This window comes from Neomonachus schauinslandi, chromosome 3 (assembly GCF_002201575.2).
Source record: "Neomonachus schauinslandi chromosome 3, ASM220157v2, whole genome shotgun sequence".
NCBI lineage: Eukaryota > Metazoa > Chordata > Mammalia > Carnivora > Phocidae > Neomonachus > Neomonachus schauinslandi.
This window is the reverse complement of record NC_058405.1, coordinates 52,599,014-52,621,406: the sequence shown is the minus strand read 5'-3', so window position 1 is coordinate 52,621,406 and position 22,393 is coordinate 52,599,014. Positions and strand designations below refer to the sequence as shown.

The window sequence follows — 22,393 nt, the reverse complement described above, 5'->3', positions numbered from 1 at the left end:
TCACACCTTCTTTTTGATGACCTTACCATTAATAAATAAGCAGCTATTGACTCACTAGGCTGGTGTGATTGGGGTATCATACAAAAGAGACTAAAACTATGACTCTTGCATCAAAAAAGTTTTTAATCCAATCCGAAAGCAATGGGAATCTGGCTTCCAAGAAATAGACAAGGCCAGCGGGCTTTGATGCCAAGACGCCCATAGTTCCAAAAGCGTTTGATATTTAGAACAAAAATTAACAATAAGAATTTTTTATTAACTGTCCACTTTGTGCCAGTCACAACACCAGATGACAACACAATGGTGAATGAATAACACATTGCCTGGTCTTGACAGTACAATAGCGCCAAGAAATGGAAGGTGATAATGGAAGGGGGCCATGGAACTTGTGAGGAAGGAGATGGTACTAGGGCTTGGGGGATGAGGGATGGCTTCTTGGAGCAAGTGACACCTGAGGTGAGGACAGGCGTGAACTGAGCATGATGTCACTGGGGGGACACATATTCATTTGCAAAGGGGTAGAGGCGAAAAGAACATGATGGCAAGGGGATTTCAGGTTAAATGTAAGCAATATGTTTTCTAATATTGAGTATTAACAGAACCATTGTTACTGAAGGAAATCATGAAATCCTTGTTTTTGCTATGTTTAAAAAGTCCAACAGCCACAAGGAATTAATCAATAAAACTGTCACAATTCTTTAAGCTCTGCAGCTCTACGATGCCAGTGGAATGGTAAGTTAATAAGATAATTAGGAAGTTCGACCACATTTGTGCCCTTTTAAGGAAAACTGGAAAAATAATAATTTCACAATCATGCATAAAGGAATTTAAAATGAATACTTAAAAAATACAAGCTGGGAAATTAGGTTGAGCCTAAGAAGGAAGGTTCAGCTTGCTTTTATTACAGTTTTAAAGGCAAAAAAGTCATATGGCAACTAGTCGGAGTGATGTAGAATGTTCATTTAACTTGTAATCTTAAGGCATGCCATTCCTTTGTTATGAAATATTTTAATAAAAAAACAAATTAAATTAGGTTTCATTCAAAACCTTTTATACTAAAAGATTTTTTTCCATGTAGTTACAACTGTTTCTCATATTCAGTGACTATATGTATGTAATAAAAGTAAGTTGTTTACCTTCATTATTATGTGCTAGGAAATAGACATCTCTAAAGTAAATAGCACAAAAAATTCCCCCTTTTGTCCTTTTGGGGAGAAAATTAATAACATTTACAAAAATACTATTAAGAGAAAAGACTGGTTTCTATAAGAACAAGTACTATATTTATAGTTGGATAAAATAATACTATAAATAAAAATGCTGCTGAAAATAAAATAGTAAACATATCAATCTTTAACAGTAATTATCTTTGGGTGTCAGGGTTATAGTAAGATTATTTTTTCATATATTTTTGTATTTTCCATATTTTTTAGAAGCAGTTTTTGGGGGCGCCTGGGTGGCTCAGTTGGTTAAGCGACTGCCTTCGGCTCAGGTCATGATCCCGGAGTCCCGGGATCGAGTCCCACGTCAGGCTCCCTGCTCAGCAGGGAGTCTGCTTCTCCCTCTGACCCTCCTCCCTCTCATGCTCTCTGTCTCTCATTCTCTCTCTCGCAAATAAATAAAATCTTAAAAAAAAAAAATTTAAAAAAAAGCAATTTTTGCTACTTTTAGAGCAAAAAAAGGTGTCAAATTACAACTAGCTTCTTTAAGGAATAGTCCCATTTCTAGTTATCATTCCTTTCCTTAGTTTTGATAAGTCCATAATTTTCTTAATCAAAAAACAAAGATTTCAACTGTCAAATAAACAGATGAATTTTCCTACAGGGAAAAATAAGCTATTATAGATCAAACGGTTTGTCAGTCAGAGAATAATCCTTTGAAAATTAGGATCTGTTTCAATTCTCCAGTGCTGTGAGGTTTAATCAGAACGCTCAATCTTTAAAAACATCTAAAAACTATAGTTATCACTGGTCTGTAGCAGGGATGGAATGAAGTGAGCTTTCTTCCTCTGTTTTATCTTGATCAATAGACTTCACCAGGAAACTTATAATGGTGAACCCTCAACGAAGAGGCAAAGTAAGGAAGAGAGAAATTATATAATACTCTGCCCACAAGTACTGGTGTGTTTGGAAATTGCTGAGCTAACACCTACTAGTCAGACAGGTGCCGATGGCCCAAGCAGAAGATGAGTAAAAGCTAACAGGCACCTTTCATCAGCTGGCCTCCCCTGGAGCCCTGCTGGTAAAAGGAAGCAGGCAGGTGGAATAGTCAGGGAGAAGTATCAGGGGTGCAGAAAGGGAACTTGCATGCCTAGTGCTTTACACACTTTCATTACTGTTTACTCCTCCCAACACTGAGACCTTGCTCTACAGATAAAGTAATGGAGGCCCGTGACAGTGAGTGATATGGCCAAGTTCACACTTCTAGAACGGTGGTCGTAGAAGGACTCTAACCTAGATCATAAGGATTCTTTCTTCTGGGGCAGAGGACTAGAAGTAGTCAATGAGCCCATACCCAAAATAATAAAAAATAAAATTAAGTAAACATGCTACCATATCTTATAAAGTTTTCGTATTTGTTCAAGATATTCACCCCTATTTCCAAATGATAAATAGGCAAAGGTTAAAGTCTTACATAAAATTCTTCCGATGTTTCTGGAGGTTCGGGAAGTAGAGAAGCCTTTGGTGGCAATTTGAGTTCATAGGTCATTATACTCCACCTGAAGGGAGAAAAATCTTTGGTCTGAAATTCCTTTAAAATTTAATAAACTGACTTTGTTCTCACCTCACGTATATACATGTGCACATATATGCATGAACTATGGTTTATTGTATCTAAGACAACCAAATATTGGGAAGGAGATGGAATTTTGGTAATCTCATAAAATGCTGAAGCCATACTTTATGATGTCCGTATCTTACCAATTCTCTGATTCGGGACTTCCAAACTTTTTAAAGGCCATGACCCATAGTAAGAAATGCACATATATAACAAAGCTTTGCCATCTTTACTAGTGCAATGCATTCTGATTTTTTTATTCTTTTCTGTTTCCCTTCTTAAATAATGTTCACTGCAACTGACTGAGTAGATTACACAGGTTACTAATGGATCACAACCCAAAGTTCTAAAACAATGTCCCAGATTAAACAAATGCATAGTGCCAATGAAAGATAAATCACTATCTGTGTACCAACCAGTCTTGCCAAGTCAGCTTATACATACATGAAATGAAAATTAACTAAATATCCCTTCTTAAATTAAGAAAGTAAGCATGGGGTTGAGAAGAAAATATTAATAGAAATAATTAATTTCTTAATACTTGAAGCAAATTTATTTCAATTAGCTGTAAATATTAATTTCAAACCAAACACTGAATCACTTGGTGTTAAAGAAAAGCAATCAACTCCAGACAAATCCAGTCTTCATCCAGAATAATTTCAAAATTTGGTAAGAATAGTTGGGTAGGGACATTACTATTGTCAGTAGCAGGATGTGAAATCAAGACTTTACAAAGACACAAAGCATAATAAAAGCAGTGCCGTAACACATGAGTTTTAAGAAAAGCATATCACGGCTGAAGCCAGTGATAGAACCCAGGGGAAAATCCCAAGATTGGCATCAGTATCTAAACAGAGCCAAGTGTGTCATTCAAACTAGTAAGTCTTTGCATAAAAATCTGAATTCCCAGAAAATCTCCCCCAAAGACATAGGTTGTATGTTAGGATGTATAAACGGAATACTTATAGCTACTGTTCAACTCTTGACATGAATATACTATCAAGGAATATATATTTGGGCACAAAAAGCCATTCATTCATTCATCCATGCAACAGACATTTATTGAACATCTCAACAGGACAGACAGCATTCCATGGTCTGGAAACGCAAGGCTGACTAAGACTTTCCAAATGAAGTTTATATCCTGGTGCAGAAAACACATAAAATAATTAAACTCTGTAGATATCCAAAGAGGGAAAGCCACAATGGGAAACCTGAAAGTCAAGTTCCTTGTAGCTGGAAATACTACTCTGATCAAAGGACAGTTAAAGAAATGGGAAAGAAATCCACCCAGATATCTTAAGTTTCCTGCACCTTCCATGCTGTGGAGTCCCTTGATAGAAAATGGTTGGAGCTGAAGAAAGAGGAGAAAGTGGCAGGACAAGTCAAGAAAGGATGCATACTGGGACCAGCTAAGCAGAGTTAGAGGCCAGAAGGTTGGGCCGTCTCTGGTGCATATATGCATTAAGGACGACAGGGTGCACAGTGTTGAGGAAAGATCTTGAGAACTAGAGTCTGGATTCCAGTTGACAGTGCCAGTTAGTTCTACCACTTACTAGCTATGTGACACTGATAATATGAAAACCTCCTGAGCCATTTTACCTGTAAGATGGAGATTACAATATTAGTCAGCTGTAGGTGTGTAGTGATGATTAAATGAGATAACACTTTCTCAAGTAAAGCAACTAGAAGTACCAGGCAGATGAAAAAATATTCTTCTTTTCATTGTCTCCACAACTTTCCACAAACTCCTCAACTTTCATCTTTGTAAAATAGTCGTAATAATGTTGTTCTTAGCCACCTGACAGTGCTGTTTTGAGGATCAAATCAATTGATAAAAGCAAAAAGCTTCTGTAATTTGAATAATATTAAACAGTGACTTTTTCCACCTGTTCTTTACCAACAGTGTTCTTAAATTAGTAAACAAAACACAGGAACAAAATATTCTTATGTTTCTAATGGTCGTAGGTTCTTGAGCCTCTTTTGATGTTTCTCTTCTGTTGTTGTGTGCAGGTCTGTATCAAAGACTTTCACCACAGGGGCACTGTTTCTCTGCAAGCCACCTGGAGAAGTTAATTTTTCTAACATACAAAGGAAAAGCACACACCCAGGGTGGAGGAAATGTCTAGCAGCATTTCCTGGGATGCAGCGAAAATGGTGTTTAAATTTGCAGGAAAAGGCCATTTAAAACACCTTGTGTGGTGTTTTAAGCACAGAATTGGGAAATCACCTCCAGGTTCTTTTAAAGACTGGAGACGGAATCCACTTTACGCACCCAAACTATGGGGGTATCCCTCTCACGAATAGTTTTGGATAACCATAGACAAATGCTCTACAGCCCAGCTCTTTTTAAATATCCTGTCAGCAAAAGAACCAACCATTACATAACCTTATGACGGGCAAGGTTACAATTAATTAGGTTATAGCTCATTTTAGAGTAATTACATTTTAGATTGGTAGCTCCCTGATGAGATTTTGTTATTTTCGGGAACAGTTCCACAGATGGCTAATCCTATCAAAGTTGTTTTGATTCATGCTAGCTTAAGTTTATAATGATATTTTGACATTTGTCTTCTACTTATGGTGGGGAGGGGTGGTTACTGCTTACTGAGTCCTGTTGTTCCTAAATAATCCCCAGTCCTACCCACCTTCTCTGTAACACTCAGGGTACACACACTGTGATTTCTTTTTTATACATGGGACATTTAGAGAGAAAGAAGTTGAGATGTGATCAAGGATACCATAAACACAGTAATAATTCCTTGATATGGCGTTCTTAATATTTCCCAGTCACTGGGAAAGGATTATCTTTTTTAGTATTTAGTTCTTTGTTGGTTCAATTCATTCTTAATATGCATAATTAAGAAGAGATATTCTAACAAATCTCAAGTTTATACGTCTTCCTTAGCTTTAATGAAGCCAGAGGACAATGGGGCCATACCCATTATAGCCATCAAAAGCCCCCACACAAAATGAACTGCTTAAGCTTTCTGACCTGAACAACAATGAAAAGTAATTGCTCTCCCAGCATAGCGTTCTATTTTTAAAATAGTGGGTTCATCAGACTGGTTTTCTCAGTTTTTGTTACAATTCATTCATTCACCCCCAAAATATATTTACCTATGCTGGGCTCTGTTCTAGACCTCAGGCGTGACACGAATGGGTAAGACCAGGAAATCTCTGTCCTCACTGGGCTTACAGGTTGTAAAATTTCAACTGCCAAAAATGTCAGTATGCCATTCTCAGTCTAGTGTTAGATGAAAATTCACTTTTACCTGTCTAGCATTTTGGTACTGGCTCGTTCCAGCTTCTCTAGTATCTGAGGAAGTTGGGTGTCATCATCATAGGAACCGCCCCAGCCTAGAACGCGGGCAAGGTCATTTCCTGTACCCAAAGGCAATACGCCCAGCTGACACTGAAAGAGAGCACAACAGGGAGACCTCAGGCAAGCTGAGAAACCGGAGCTATGATACTTCTGTGCTCCAATGGTCAGCAGGTTAGTACACATTCATGTCAACGAGTCATGAAAAGATTTAGTACTTGCCTGTTTATTCAAGTTGAGCTTATCAATTTCTGACAAAACCCAACCCACACTTCCATCTCCTCCACAAACAAGAATTCGGAAGTTGTCGAACTTTTGGAATAATCTTAAACTGAAAGCAAAAAGTATTTTATTTTAACATAAATAAATAAAAATCATTTCCCCCAATTCTTTGTTATTCTGTATATATTGGTATGCATGTTCAGATCAAATATAAGAACACTTACTTACAGATTAATTATACTATAAAAACTGAAGTGCAATTTCTAACCCAAGAAAACGTCTTAATCATAAAGAGGAAAGGGGATTATAAGTAGAAATGGAGATAAAATTAGGAGGGAAGGGGAGTGAGAAATGAGAAAACAAAGAAGCAGAATCCAGGAAAGAGAATGAAAGGTAAGTGATAAAACATGGTAAAAGTGGTGATTTTTTTTTCTTCCCATTACAAGGATATGTTATTTCCTTAAGAAGAGCATATTACAAACCAGGGGTGGAGAATCTAGGGCACTGATATTACTGACAATCAAGTCAGTTCCTAAAGGGACTCACCAAACCTTGCCGACATATCACTTTTCGGACACCCACCTTGCTTTTCCTCCCCCTCATCCCCTAGTCTGGGTCAGTCTTTTTACCTCTGTCTTCCTTCGTCTTAACTTTGGACACATCCCACCACCTCCTGAATGTACCTTCGTGCACCTCGAGTACTGTGGAAACCCTATAAAATATGTTATAGAGACAATCTCAAGAAGTTTCACAAAGGGTCTGCCTTGGAATCATAAAGGACGGGTGGGCAAAGTAAATGTAAAGAATATAAGATATAGGAACTATGAAGGATTATGAAACAGATGTGCTAGAAAGGGAGACACAGCTAACCCCAATGCAAGAGACACAGGTGAGTGGAGAGGCCAGGTGAGGAAGTGCCAGGACCCAAACAGGGGGAAGGCATGTACAAGGAGACATAGGGGGCGTTGGGAAAGGATGAAGAAGACCAACATCCATGGGACCAGAGGGCCTGAGACTTGGCAAGAAGGCAATAGAAACAAGAAGAAAGAAACCTAAAGAGCACAAGTGAACAGAGGCACAAAGTGAGGCAAGCGAGAGAAAAGGCGGGAAAATGTTAAATTAAAAACCCAGGGCCTCTTCGGGGTATCTAAAATCCCCATTTTTACATCTGTGTTCACGCTTTAAGGTGACCGTGGAACCCAAGAGAAAAGTGGAGTTGGCAGAAGTAGATCATGAAGAGGTTGCAGGAACCCGGGTTCAGGTGATCCAATATCACCTCTTCAACAAAGTCATATATACACACTAAAAATGTATTAAAAGTACCTCAAGGCATATTTTCCCTCACTGAAAATCGTTTAATTTTTTTTCAGATTGTAAGTTAGAGAACATTCCAGAAAGCTGAAAAGAACAATCAACACCAGTGTTTTTTGTCATTCATATAGGAATTGAGTCTCAAATCCTTGAGGAGCTGTCCTTGAAACCCACAGTAGTGTCTATGCTTTGGTTAAATAACTGATTATTTGTATTACATAAAAATCAATGCTAGCCTTCCATGCAGATCATTTTCTAAATTACTGGTTATTTCTGTATTTACCCAAGTTGATTTTTCTTAGAGTTAAGCAAACCATTAGTATTGTCTGATGCAGAATATATTCTAAAACATTTTCTAAACAAATTTTGGGATTTTCAGCACATAAGGAAGTTATATAAATATCAAAAGGTGAAGTTAAGATTTAGAATTAGAGCTTTAAAAAAGGAAAGAGTGGGAAGATCACTACAGAGATGTCTAGATGGATCGAAAGCCTTCACAAACTGAAAAATCAAACACATTTCATGCTTAGTACTATTTCATTCTAATGAGATTTATCAATAATTAATTACCCTAAATGAGGACCTCCGTTCATTAAATCAAACACCTGAGCCGGATTTAGCAACTGTTTAAATCGACGAAGGAACTTTACTCCCTGATTATCTCCACTCTTAGAATTGACAAAAACCAACAGAGGACTAACACAGAATGAAAATGTCGCTCTACAGAAACCTGTAAAAAAACACAGTACAGGATCAATATGAACAGCTGTCTCTTTTAAACTACTGATAAAACTTCAGAGAAAAGAACATAAATTCACAAAGAACCTTGTGTATTACTTGTACAGTAAATTATAATTTAGCCCCCCAAATGGAGATAGGTTTTATTTACATACTAAGGCTATAGAACTTATCTTTTAAAATATGCTCTACAATGAAAAATCCTACTAAAGATGGTAAAAGTATTAATCATAGATAATTGAAGATACACCACCTACCTTAACAACACCAATGACGTCTATAAATTCACATTTGTCAAAGAATTCATGTTCATATTCAGTATTTTAAAATGTTTTAACTTTTCCTTCATGAGGCTTTAGAAAATACTTTAAAATTTATCATAAATAATAGAACCTTGATTTATCGGGGATTGGGGGGGAGGTCTGTTAACAGCACAGGTTAAAAAATCACATCTTTTGCAGCCTGTCCTTGTATTTATAATATCTATTGGCATAATTTACATAAGAAGTTTGAAACATAAAGCACTTTATGCAAAACTTTAATAACAGTATATGGTGAAAGCCTTTTGTAATTTGGTTTGCTTAGAAGGAAGACAAGTTCTCTAGCACTTAGAATCAAGTTGTAAGATTCTCGAAAAAGTGATGGAATTTATAGGAATATAAGTTCCTCCAAGGAAATTATAGGAAAACAGATTTCAATAAGAGCTATGCTGATGGGCAATTTCAATTATGGATGGGAAAAAAAGCACATAAAAATTAACCTTTTTGGATTGCATTTTGTTATAGAATAATGATCTTATTTTTTTTTGCTGAAATGTAAAATCTGTAAGTCTTATATGTAATTTCACCAGAGTATTAATAGCTATGTTAAGTTTTAATTCTAAAATGTTCTTTTAAAAGTTAAATGTACTGTTCAGCAATTTGAATGGACTTAAATAAAAGCTGACCAGAATAACCAATTACAGTTCAATTTAATCTAGGAAAGTAAATGTACAAATCAACATTTAATATACCAGGAATATACATATTTACACTACTGATACATACCATCAGAATCAGTGCTATTCAGTGCAATTGGAGGTATGATGGACACTTTACATTGGCCGAGGGGACACACAGGATGGTATAAATCTTTGCAGGCAGTGTGTACCTAATAACAAACAAATAAGCCTTCAAGAATCATAAAAACACATCAATGTTTTATTATGGCATAAATTACATCTAAGGAACCGATCATTGAGGATCGACTATATCACAAAATATTCAGTAATTCATAAATTACTTTCATGGCACAACATTTACAATGCTAAAGAATGGGTTAATTATTTTAGAGACGGGAATTTGATTTGTTCTGTGCAGCCTACTTTTATGATTGTCTCAGGCAAGTAGTGTATATCAAGAAATGCCTTCTGAGTGGAATCTGGCTGGCTCAGTCGGTAGAGCATGAGACTCTTCACCTTGGGGTTGGAAGTTCAAGCCCTACACTGGGTGTAGATATTACTTTAAAAAAAAAAAGAAATGCCTAGTGAAGACCAGGAGAGAAGAAGGGAAGAGAACAGAGTGCAGAGGAAGAGAGGGGAAAGAGGAAGTCAGGAATGAATGGAAGGAGGGAGGCAGAGGAAGAGAAAGGAGGGAAGCTAACTAGTCCTTATCAATAGCATCATCCATAAAAAAACTGATGACCTCTACCTTATAACATTCTTATAGAATTTAATGAAAATAAAATTTGTAATGTGTCTGCTTTTTCTGCAGTGGTCCTATAACTTTCTATTCACACCTTTTTTTTATATATAACATTTTCATGTTACCATAGGTACAAATACATGCGTGCCTATTTTCTCAGCTAGACTTCTGGCTCTGTAAAGAAAAGGAAAAGGTCCTATTATTGCACAAGTGATATATATCATAGGCACTCAGTAAAGGTGTGAACTTCATAGAAACAAAAATTTCAAGGTCAGTCAAGATACTATTGTGAACAAGAGCAGGGCTAACGCGTTACATAGAATCCAGGGAATTTACAATACTTTAGGTACTTACCTAAAGAGCCTTGAAATGTTTTAAGCAGTAAAAGCAGACATTTCATAAAGAACTTATTTAATACGGCTTTATTTCATTAGTCCTTTTAGAAAACTGGCATATTAATTAAACACCTATTTATCAAAACTTTTGAGAAAATAACTGAAATTAAATAGTGATTCTTGTTTGCTGGTGACCTAATTTTGGATAGTTCTCTATAATTATTTATAATAATTAACATCCTAAATGGATTTCAAAAAAAAAAACCCCACAAGCATGCACAGATAGTTTTAAAAGGAATTTTAGAAAGGTATGAGAATTACAGAGCAAAACAGAAAAATATTTATATCAGTGTTAAATGAAAAAAAGCAGAAGATAAATTGTATCTTCACTATTTTTTACAAAAAAGGTAAAACTGTATCCAGAGACTGGATAACAACTGGAAAAATTGACTCATTAGAGTTGTGGAACCATGGTCTTACTTTATTCTGTTTAAACTACATGACTGTTTTACAAACTAGATATTCTGTCAGAAACTCATTATTTTAAAGACAAAATAATATGTAAAGAGGTAAGTGATAGTGCATAGGAAGTACAACCCCAAGAAAGAGGTGACAAGGTGTTGGTGGCCCGCAAACCTGAATGTCCAACGGACATAGTGTAGGGCAGGAACGACTTCATGATAAGGTGATATCTAAGTTTGCCAGAAAAAAGAGGGAGAAGACATTCCAGAATGCCCCCTTCCACATCCTGTATTCATCTTTCTATACCGTTTGTGAAATTTTTAAAAGGTGGGGGGGAGTAGAGTGAGCAAGTAAATATCTAATGAACTCCTACTGTGAACGTTAGCAAAGCTGAAAAACGACTGAGCAAATACAAGTAGAGACCTATGTACTGCAGGTAGAGACAACTTCTATAAAACCTTTCTAAAGTAGCTGATCACACACATAATCTGCTTTCTTTTTAAAAAGTTAGAAGAGAACAGCTGAAGTTCTAGAGGTAGAGAAACAGATGTACATGTAGACTAATGAAATTGGCAGCAGACGCACACATCAGTGGATGCCCCCCTGAAAAGAAATCTTACGTGGGATGAAGTTTTAAAATGTTTATGGGAGCACTTTACTTACTTATTTATTTATAACATTTTTATCTTACAGGCCTTTGGGGAGCACTCTTAAAATAAGGAATGCCAGGAGGCCACCTGGGTGGATCAGTCGGTAGACTCTTAATTTCAGCTCAGGTCATGATCTCGAGAGTCCAGAAATCGAGACCCATGTCGGGATCTGCGCTCAGCGGGGAGTCTGCTGGAACCTCTCTCTCTTCCTCTCCCTCTGCCCCTCCCCCAACTCACGCACACACTAAATAAATAAATAAATAAATAAATAAATAAATAAATAAATAAAATCTTTAAAAATAAATAAATAAATAAAATAAAATAAGGAATGCTGGGGCACCTGGCTGGTTCCGTCGAGAAAGCGTGTGACTCTTGATCTTGGGGTTGTGCCCTAAGAGGGTTTTAGGGGTTACAGCTTCACCAAAACTCCAAAGACATATCTAATACAGTCTATATATTATATTACAGGGCATCAGCGAAATTAGAAGTAACGCCTGTGGCTGATAAAAGGGGCAACTGACGAAGAATAACAAAAGCATGAGGTTAGAGAGAATCACACTTGATTTAAAAATAAGAAGGAGGGCGCCTGGAGGGCTCCTTAACCAGTCATTAAGCATCTGCCATGACGCGTATCCCAGGGTCCTAGGATCGAGGCTCTGCGGGAGGCCTGCTTCTCCTTCTCCCACTCCCCCTGCTTGTGTTCCCTCTCTCACTGTGTCTCTCCCTGCCAAATAAATAAATAAAATCTTAAAAAAAAATACGAAGGAAACAGATTACCTATCAGGCCCAACTAAAAAACTGCAGGACTTAACTGTTTCCAGTGGAAAAAATGGAATTAATCTCACCAATTATGAAATCAAAACAGCATACTCACATCATTTTCATTTGATGATCTGCATCATACTTACTGAAAGAAATGAGTTTTCCACCTTTTTTGGGGGGTGAGGCGTGACTTCCAAGATGCAACACAAGACCAAACAAATCAGCCCAAAGCAAGGCGATCGCTGTCACTGTTGGGCGGCATCGCCCACTGCTGAGACGAGTACCCACAGCTGTTGCCTACCCCCCTCCAGTACGGTGAGCACTGTGCCACCCTCTGAGCGGCCTGAGTTCACCCTCGGAGTTCCTGCTCTGACTGCCCGCATGAAGCCTCGGGCCCGGTGCTCACGCAGTCTGGCACGGACGGGACCATCCCTTGCCATCAGCTCTGTGTCATGCCGTGCGTACTTCTCATTGCTTTCTTACATGTGCGAGAAAGTTTTAAAATATTTATCTATATAATATAAATGTATCTAATTCCAGTTATAACAGTGCGTGGCTGACTGAACGAGGCGTTCTGTCAGAGAACGTGAGCAGGGTTGTACTAAAACTATACCTCGCACGTCAATCAAAATTTGGTGGCTTTCTGGGTTTACTAGGTGGTAAAACAGGGCTGAAAACAGTAAACCATTAAATGTGGCTACAGCATAATGAAAAACAACAAGAGGGCATTACAAAAAGGATACTTAAAAAGTAACCAGACTGGAAGGAATATACTTCGAAAAAGATGAATGTTGCAATGGGTACGTATGCTACCCTGCTCTGTTAGACCATAAGTTCTTTGCCCCTAAATCACGTGGATTAAAACAAATATATGAAAAGAATTAGAAAGGACTCTCACCATCGTTTTACACCAAAGGCATTTCCAATCTTGTAGACGCAGGACACTCCCACATGTTTTGTCACATACGGCGCATTTGGCGCTGACGGGCAGGTTACCCTCGAGCCACTGGTGAGGCATAGCTAGCTAAGCAGCAAGAACAAAGAGCAGGCGGATTAGAGAGTGGGGGACACCATCCTTACCCAGGGGAGGATCTACGATCATGTCTCACTCTATGGAATCAAGAGATGTACCTATCACTCAGGGCATCTATTCAGTTAGTCCACATTTATTGACCATCTATTATGCCCCGAGCACCGTAGGGATACAACAACAAGTAAGACTAAATCCCTGACCTTCAGGATGTGAAGTCTAATTGAGGAGCAATGAAGGTAAAGGCATTATCATAAAGCGATGACAAAGTGCTATCAGAGGTGCGTACGCAAGGTGCAATGGAGACAAGGTTTTGAAGGTGGGGGGACACTGTTGAAAGGAGGCCCCAACGTCTAAGGAGTGAACATCCAAATAGACACCCGAGCTAAGCCTTAAAGAGTATATTACCTGTCAGGTAAGGGTCTCCAACACCAGCCCAGCACAGCAACCATTGTTAAGCCCTATTCACATTTCCCTCAAAATTTAAGAGCTAAAGGAAACTATGAAGGCTCTAACTAGAAAGAGAAACTCATAATTAACCAAAGCCTTCCATTTAATCCTACTAGTAAATACTCCCACTTAACTCTGTCGTTTTCCACAGGGCAAACAATAAAAGGGAGGTGGTACTGGGAATAAACCAAAGACAGAACTGTGCTTACTCCATCTTCATCCTCTATGATGTCCTTCCCGATGGAGGCCAGAGTCGTCCATTTGCAATTATTTGTTGCCCTCACTGCACATCTTTTGTGAGCCTTGAATTTACACACTAAAAAAAAAAAAAAAAGTCAACCATTTCTAAATGAATATATACTTTTGGAACAATGATTAGAGGAAATCACAGCATGAAATTTCAAGGGGGGGGGGTAGAAGAAAAACAGTAACTTAAAAAGTTTAAATTACCCTTCAACAATAATAAAGGTATTCTGAAAATACCTTTTCAGAAGATATTCATGTATTTATGTTACATGTGGCTATGTATTTATGAAACACTTTTATCAATCTATAGATTGCTACCTAGATTCCACTTGCTCACAAATAAAACAGAAAGGAAATAAATACAAAAGAACTAGTTCTTCAGGAGAAAGGAGAAAACACACACACACACAAACACAGAACTAAATAAAATTCAGTAATACAGAGCTGCTGGGAACATCCTATTTCTTAATCTGGGTGTTGATTACATAAATGTTAAATTTGTGAAAAATCCCACGAGCTGTACTCCTCTGATATTTGTATTTTTCTGTACATATAATATATTTAAAATAAAAAGTTTGAAAATATCAGTAAGATAAAGAACAGGATAATTTGGAAGTGTTTTAAAATGCAACTATGTCAAGAAAATATCCAGTTGTGGGAAATAGGTTGAAAAAGGTCACATATGGCACTGTTTTTTAAAAGTATTACTGTTGGGATCACTACATTATAATGTAGAAGAAAATAATAATGAAGAAGTACATTACATCCATCACTAATCCTGCCCAGCCACATTATCAAAAAGGAGCCTCTAAAAGAGACATAAGAGACACTGAAACTTATAAGACATTAAGGAAAAAAAATTGAAGACACAAATAAATGGCGAAAATATCTCATGCTCATGAATTGGAAGAATTAATATTGTGAAAATGTCCAGAGTACCCAAAGCAATATACAGATTCAGTGCAATCCCTGTCAAAATTCCAATGGCATTTTTCAAAGAACTAAAACAAATAATTCTAAAATTTTTATGGAACCACAAAAGACTCTGAATAGCCAAGGCAGTCTTGAGAAAGAAGAACAAAGTGGAAGGTATCATACTCCGTGATTTGAAACTATACTACAAAGCTATAGTAATCAAAACAGTATGGTACTGGCATAAAAACCAGACACATAGATCAATGGAACAGAAGAGAGAGCCCAGAAATAAATCCACACATATATAGCTAACTAATTTATGACAAAGGGGCCAAGAACATATAATGAAGAAAGAACAGTCTCTTCAGTAAATGGTGCTGGGAAAATTGGACAGTTATGTGCAAAAAGATAAAGCTGGACCACTACCTTACACCATACATAAGAGTTAACTCAAAATGGATTAAAGACTTGAACCTAAGACCTGAAACCATAAAACTCTTAGAAGAAAACTCCCTGACAGCTAGCTCCTTGACATCAGTCTTGGCAATGATTTTTTGGGGTCTGACACCAAAAGCAAAGGCAACTAAACAAAAATAAACAAACAGGACTACATTGAATTAAAAATTATGACACAGCAAAGGACGCTATCAACAAACTGAATGGGAGAGAATATTTGCAAATCATATATCTGGTAAGGGGTTAACATTCAAATTTTACAAAGAACTCACATAAGTCAATGGCAAAAACCAAGCAATCCACTTTAAAAATGGGCAGTGGACCTGAATAGACATTTTTCTAAATAAGACATACAGATGGCCAACAGACACATGACAAGATACTCAATATCACTAATCATCAGGGAAATGCAAATCAAAACCACAATGAGATAGCTCCTCATACCTGTTAGGATGGCTATTAGCTAAAAGACAAGAAATTACAAGTGTTGGCAAGGATTTGATGAAAAGGGAACCCGTGTGCTCTGTTGGTGAGCATGCAAATTGGTGCAGCCACTCTGGAAAACAGTATCGAGTATCCTCAAGAAATTAAAAATAGAACTATCACATGATCCAGCAATTCCACTTCTGGGTATTAATCCAAAGAAAATGAAACCACTAATTTGAAAAGATATTTGTAGGGCACCTGGGTGGCTCAGTTGGTTAAGCAACTGCCTTCGGCTCAGGTCATGATCCTGGAGTCCCGGGATCGAGTCCCACATCGGGCTCCCTGCTCGGCAGGGAGTCTGCTTCTCCCTCTGGCCCTCCTCCCTCTCCTGCTCTCTGTCTCTCATTCTCTCTCTCTCAAATAAAGAAATAAAATCTTTAAAAAAAAAAAAGAAAAGAAAAGATATTTGTACCCTCATGCTCATTATAGCATTATCCATAATACCCAAGATATAGAAACAACCTAAGTGTCCCTCAATGGTAAACAGATAAAGAAAATGTGGTATCCATATGTATATCTACACAATGGACTGTTATTCAGCCATATAAATGAATCACTTGAGACGACATGAATGGACCTAGAGGATATTTTGCTAAATTGAAATAAGTCAGAGAAAGACAGATACCTTATGATCCAACTTATATGTGGCCTGTAAAAACAACAACAAACCCACAAAAAACCCAGCTCATAGAAACAGAGAACACATTGGTGGTTGCCAGAGGCAGGGGGAGGGAGGTGGGCCAAATGGGTGAAGGGAGTCCAGAGGTCCAAACTTCTGGTTATAAAATAAGTAAGTCATGGGGATGTAATGCACAGCATAGTGAGTATAGTTAATTACACTGTACTGAATATTTGAAAGTTGTTATGAGAGTAAATATTAAAAGTTCTCATCAAAGGAAAAATATCTGTAACTAAGGATTGGTGACAGACATTCACTAAATCTATTTGGGTAATCATTTTACAATATATACAAATATCAAATCAAAAACACAAGAGAGAGGGAGAAATAAGAGGAAACAACCAGGAAAGAAGCAGCTCATATATGAAAAACAAGTAAACCACAGATTATTTGAGAAACGAACTCTTACTTATAAATCAGAACTTGACTACTGCTAAACTTCTTTATCCTTTTAAGGATACAAATTATCCAAGCATTGGTGGATAAAGATGTTATACCAGTTTCTGACTTTTCAGATAAATACTTAAAAGTAGAGATCACTTCAGTGGAAATTTAAGATGGTAACTGCTCCTAAATCCTACATGTAAGGTGTCTCCTTTTCACATGACTTTTGCATTTCTTTTTTTTTTTTAAGATTTTTATTTATTTATTTATTTGAGACAGAATGAGAGAGAGAGAGAGCACATGAGAGGGGTGAGGGTCAGAGGGAGAAGCAGACTCCCTGCTCTGCGGGAAGCCTGCTTCCTCCTTTCCCACTCCCCCTGCTTGTGTTCCCTCTCTCGCTATGTCTCTATCTGTTAAATAAATAAATAAAATCTTTAAAAAGTCCTAATTTAACATAGCATGCAAATGAAAGGGTCGGGTAAAATCACTGAGTGTCTATAGCCAAATATTCAAAATGCTTCAGGATGTCACGGAGAGCCGATATGCAAAAGGTCACTTAAGCTGAGCTAGTTTTTCCTTGAAAAATATTAGTCTAGACATTGGAAAATTTTCATTTAACTGGTCTTTTGTGTACACTGACAAATTCTTTCGGAAATCCTACTATTTTTGTTATAAATGACTTTGGGACTCGAGCACATACTTCATAGAGAATAAACCGGTTTTTCAATGGACTCTCATTACTGATAGACAAATGTATAAAGAGCGAGCACCACAGGAAGTAAGCTTAGTCTGAAAAACAATTTTAGCATGACCTGCTCCCTTTTGCTCCCATACAAGTGACTATTTTAAAATTGAGGTTAATTAGTAACTCTAGGTTTTTCATCTCTTATGGTATTTCTCAAAAGTGTGGTCCTAGTTTTAGTTTTATCTGCAACGTAATTCCCAGGCTGCTTTTTAAGTACAAGGAAGTATTTGAATTAACAGTCAATAACTGTTTTTTAAGAGGCAAGGAGTAAGTAAAAGAGAGCAACAGGGAATGATTTCATGGCTTTTTGAAATTTTGCCATTAAAAATCAAACAGCTCATTAAAAATAAAAATCATACTTGTAATAATAAAGTGCTTCATGAAATGAGTCTTGAAAATTACGAAGTTGCTTAATGTAGCATACAATAATAATAAAATAAACCAAACTGTGATTTCAATCACTAAGGAATGGAAATGATTAATAGGCACCTTAATTTTGTTAGGCGACAATTAGATTTCTCCAAATAAGTTATTCTGAAATAAAGCACTTTTCCCTGACCTATAAAGCCATTATTTTAAAATCCAGAACTTAAAAAAATATACTGACATGTAACAAAGTTATTTTTAATTGCAATTTTCAGTCCACCACATTGAATCTTTGTTAAGTATTCAACAGTGGCTAAGAGAAAAATTCATAGGTACCTATGTTAACATATTTGATGCTGTTGATTAAAAAAGAAAAAATCACCATTCAACTTTTTTTGTTCAGTTACTGTTTAAATAACTGTGAAGAACAATTATGCTCTGAAATCATAATTAACATTCTTAGGGAATTATTTATGAAAAGTATTTTCCATCTCCTATTTTTCATTCATATATTTTACATATGCAAGGCTTTAAAATAACAATTTTAGTAGTTATTCAACACAAGCCCGGAAGCCAAATCAGTACAGGCTTGTTGAAGGGCAGAAAGATTAAGTAAATTTAGTGATGGCTTCACACATTGGAAACTGAATTCCATTCCAATACAAAGTTATTCCTTGTCACTGTTGGAATGAATTTTTCTTGTATTTGCATCTCTGTTATATCTTCTAAAGCCTGTTGTATCCTATGTCCTTTGCTTTTATCAAGCAAGCAGTTTATTCAGATTTGGGGGGAGTTTCTAAAGTTTAAGTATAACTTGGATTACAAGAAAATGATCCTGAATAACCACATTCTCACAAAATAAAAAGGTAGCTTCTTGACACATTCATAAAACCCTTGGGATTTTTAAAATTTTCTGCTACAGTCCCAACAATACCAATGGGCAAGACACCACAGATTTAAAATTTTTATCAGCAGAGAAAATGAGTACTAACATATATTCTTCTAAAACTCTAATTTAAAAATACAATAACTGAGACATTAAAAAGTCAGGAAGACTTCATTATTAACAGAATAATAACAAAGTTATTTAAAGACTTTAAGTTTCTTATTCTCATCGGCTAATGCAATTTTCATTTTTCTTCTAAAAGGTTAGGAAAAATACTTAATCGTCCCAGTTTAAACTCAAGACACAAACAACTAAATATATTTAATAATGCATAACTCTCAAATCAAAAGAGTACCACAGAGTATCTCAGATCTGATATCTTTTTTTTTCTTTTAATTTATTTGAAAGAGAGAGAAACAGCATGAGAGGGGATCGGGTCAGAGGGAGAAGCAGGCTCCCCGCTGAGCCGGGAGCCCGATGTGGGACTCGATCCCAGGACTCCGGGATCATGGACCTGAGCCAAAGGCAGTCACTTAACCAACTGAGCCACCCAGGCGCCCAGATCTGATATCTTTTTAAGCACTTTTGGAAGGAGAGGCCAGGAGGCAGCTAAAAAGACCTTCAAAATAACATCTCAGAGTATTACACACTTGGTAAGAGTAACTCAGAGCTTCAGGAACCCCTGTAGATTACTAAAGTCATAAAGAGCAATTACACCTTGTTTGCAACCACTCTTAAAATCTATAAAAAAAAAAAAATGTGTAATGCCTCTTCCAAATGTTCGTTTTCATGAATTTTAATGCCTCAGGCGATGATGCAATCTGCAATTATTTACTTGATGGATTTCTTACAGAGCACAATTACAAACTTCCACAATTTCTTTGACTAGAAAAGTAGTTTCCTTGTATATATTCTCCCATTTAATTTTCATAGTGTCTGTGAGATATAAATGACTATTATCCCCGTTTTGCAGATGAGGAAACAAAAGTCAAAAAGAGTGGAGCTCTTTCTCCTGGTCACTGTTTGTAACGCTGGGAGTGGGACCAGAACCTGGAGGGTGAAACTGAGGAGCTCTGTTCTTCACCTCTGTGCTCTATCATGCTAAATCGCTGAAATTACGACATATCTCAGATTTGATACCTTAAAATCAATGAAAACTGGGACTCTATTACTAGTTTATTATTGAAGTATAATAAAGTTATATTCAAAATTAAGATTCTTTTGTATTTAAGAGAAAAAGGCTAGTATTAGTATTAGCTCTAGTTCAGAAAGTAGAACACAGTAGTGTGGTCACTGAGGTATGGAATTAAATAAATCTGAAGACGTTATGAGTTTTCCTTTGGTAATTACTAGTATATTTGCTTCTACTGGTCACTGCTTTTTTATTAAAAAAAAAAACCCACAAATCCTATAACGAAAACAACAGCCTTGGGCTTATTTTTAGAAAACTTTAAAGAATTAAAAAGGATGGTATCCATTGAAATTAAACATAAAGTGAAGTAAAAGAAAACATTTAAAATAAGGAAATAGAAATAACAAACGGAAATTCTGTCAAAGAGTCTGTACAGTCCTCACCGAAACTTTTAATCAGTCAGAACAGAAAAAGAAGACTAGAAAACCAGAAAGACAGATAAAGTCTAAAGATGTTTTTTAAGCAGTAGGTGCTAGTTCCTCAGGAGTGAAATGCTACGTCTTGATTTATACTTCCTTCTCGATGATTTGTATCATCCTTCCCTCAGCAAAAATATTTCCCAAGTTAGTCCCATGTGTGCAGAGCTCCACTCGAAGCTACGGTAAAATGGAAACGCTATGTTCCCGCTGAGGTGCTCCCACCTCCTGCTTCCACCCGTGCTGACGTTTCCCTGTTCGGATGGCAACGTGTTCCCTGTGTGGTCGGTGCTGAGGGAGAATGCGGGCCACGGGTACTTACCTTCGCAGGACAGGCCATGGGAGGTGACTCCAGAAAGACTCTCTCTGCACACGTTACAGAAAGTGGGTCGTGCATGGGAGCAGGCGTACCAGTTATGCATCCCTGAGAAATGTTCCACGTTAAATTGGGCCACCTAGAAACGAGACGTTAGCACAGATTTGCCAAGCAAGAGAACAAGACGACAGATAGTGAACCTCTGGGATGCATTTAGTTAGGATTAAAATTTCAAATCCGTAATTTTTAAAACGAAAACACGTTAAGTAAAAAAAAAAAAAAGTCAATATCAGATGGAAGCAAGTTGCTTAATGAATCTACACATACTTTTCTTTGCAGAATAGAGCCTTAGCTCTTCGGTTGACATTCCTTCTCTAAGAACAGGAGGCGCCGGAAGAAGATGCTACTTTACCTCGTAAGGTTCTCTGGTCTGTACAGACTTCAGTGAGCTCATCCAATCCTCCATCTCCTTCCTGTTCTCAGCGCACAGCATCAGTCTTCTGAATGGAGTGATTATCTGAAAGGGGTAATTCAATCTAATGATTGTTAATAACCAACAAGACAGATTATTGCCAAACCCAGCAATCAATCGTAAAAGGAAATTCCATTTCTAATCTCGGAGTCCTTATTTCCTTGATGAAGATAGTAAGAGTCTCTGTAATATAAATGAGTTTAGTTCTCTGAGTACGATACAAGGGGGTCTAGTAAAGAAAAATTCTAAGGAGGCGTTTCTTGTCTTTAATCTCATTGCTCCTTACTTAGGCTTTTTTTAGCCCAGTACCAAAGGCTATGAACCCAAATAAACAATGTACTCCTATTTCATGGAATGTATCTTGAAAATTGATTTTAAATATACTTCAGAATAGGGGTGCCTGCGTGGCTCAGTCGTTAAGCATCTGCCTTCGGCTCAGGTCATGATCCTGGGGTCCTGGGATCGAGCCCCGCAGGGGCTGGATCCTCAGCGGGGAGCCTGCTTCTCCTTCTCCCACTCGCCCTGCTTGTGTTCCCTCTCTCGCTGTGTCTCTCTGTCAAATAAATAAATAAATAAATAAAATCTAAAAAAAAAAATATATATATACTTCAGAATAATTCATAGTAAGCTTAGAATTCATACACAGTTTTCAACATGGAAATTTAAAAAATTGAAAACCAAAGGAATGCAATATTGAATGACTCATAATCCGTTCATGATAATATCACAAATATTCTGTTATTAAATAATGTTGGATTTACATATCCTTTCCATTGTCTATTTTAATATGATTTAAATATGAAGGATATTTTCCTCATTGTATAGAACTACTACTTTTTAGTGCGAGCCGGGCAAAAGAATTAACATAAAAGTCCTTCAGTTGGCTTTAAGGGAAGAAAATAATTGTAACTTTTATCTTTTCATCATGTCACCAAAGAATGCAAATTAATTGTATTAAGAGACTTAGAGCAAGTGAAATGAAGATTGTGCTGTTACAGCACCAAAAGTACTTCAAAGTGAGATTCTGAAATGACTTGAAAGAAGCCCCTATTTATGTGTGAATGCAGCATTCTCATTGTAATCTTGAAGTTG

At 36.9% G+C, this 22,393-nt stretch overlaps 1 protein-coding gene across 2 annotated transcripts in view; it reads right to left on the bottom strand.

The window, feature by feature from the left end:
- DGKH (diacylglycerol kinase eta) overlaps positions 1-22,393 on the bottom strand; it is a 162,231-nt gene that overhangs the window by 45,298 nt on the left and 94,540 nt on the right. For both annotated transcript variants that reach the window (XM_021697865.1, XM_021697866.1), the window contains exons 4-12: positions 21,242-21,346; positions 20,836-20,968; positions 13,952-14,058; positions 13,161-13,286; positions 9,418-9,520; positions 8,204-8,363; positions 6,323-6,431; positions 6,054-6,193; positions 2,635-2,719 (exon numbers count right to left, since the gene is read on the bottom strand). In XM_021697865.1, the coding sequence (XP_021553540.1) occupies positions 2,635-2,719; positions 6,054-6,193; positions 6,323-6,431; positions 8,204-8,363; positions 9,418-9,520; positions 13,161-13,286; positions 13,952-14,058; positions 20,836-20,968; positions 21,242-21,346 (1,068 nt within the window). The remainder of the gene's footprint in view (positions 1-2,634; positions 2,720-6,053; positions 6,194-6,322; positions 6,432-8,203; positions 8,364-9,417; positions 9,521-13,160; positions 13,287-13,951; positions 14,059-20,835; positions 20,969-21,241; positions 21,347-22,393) is intronic.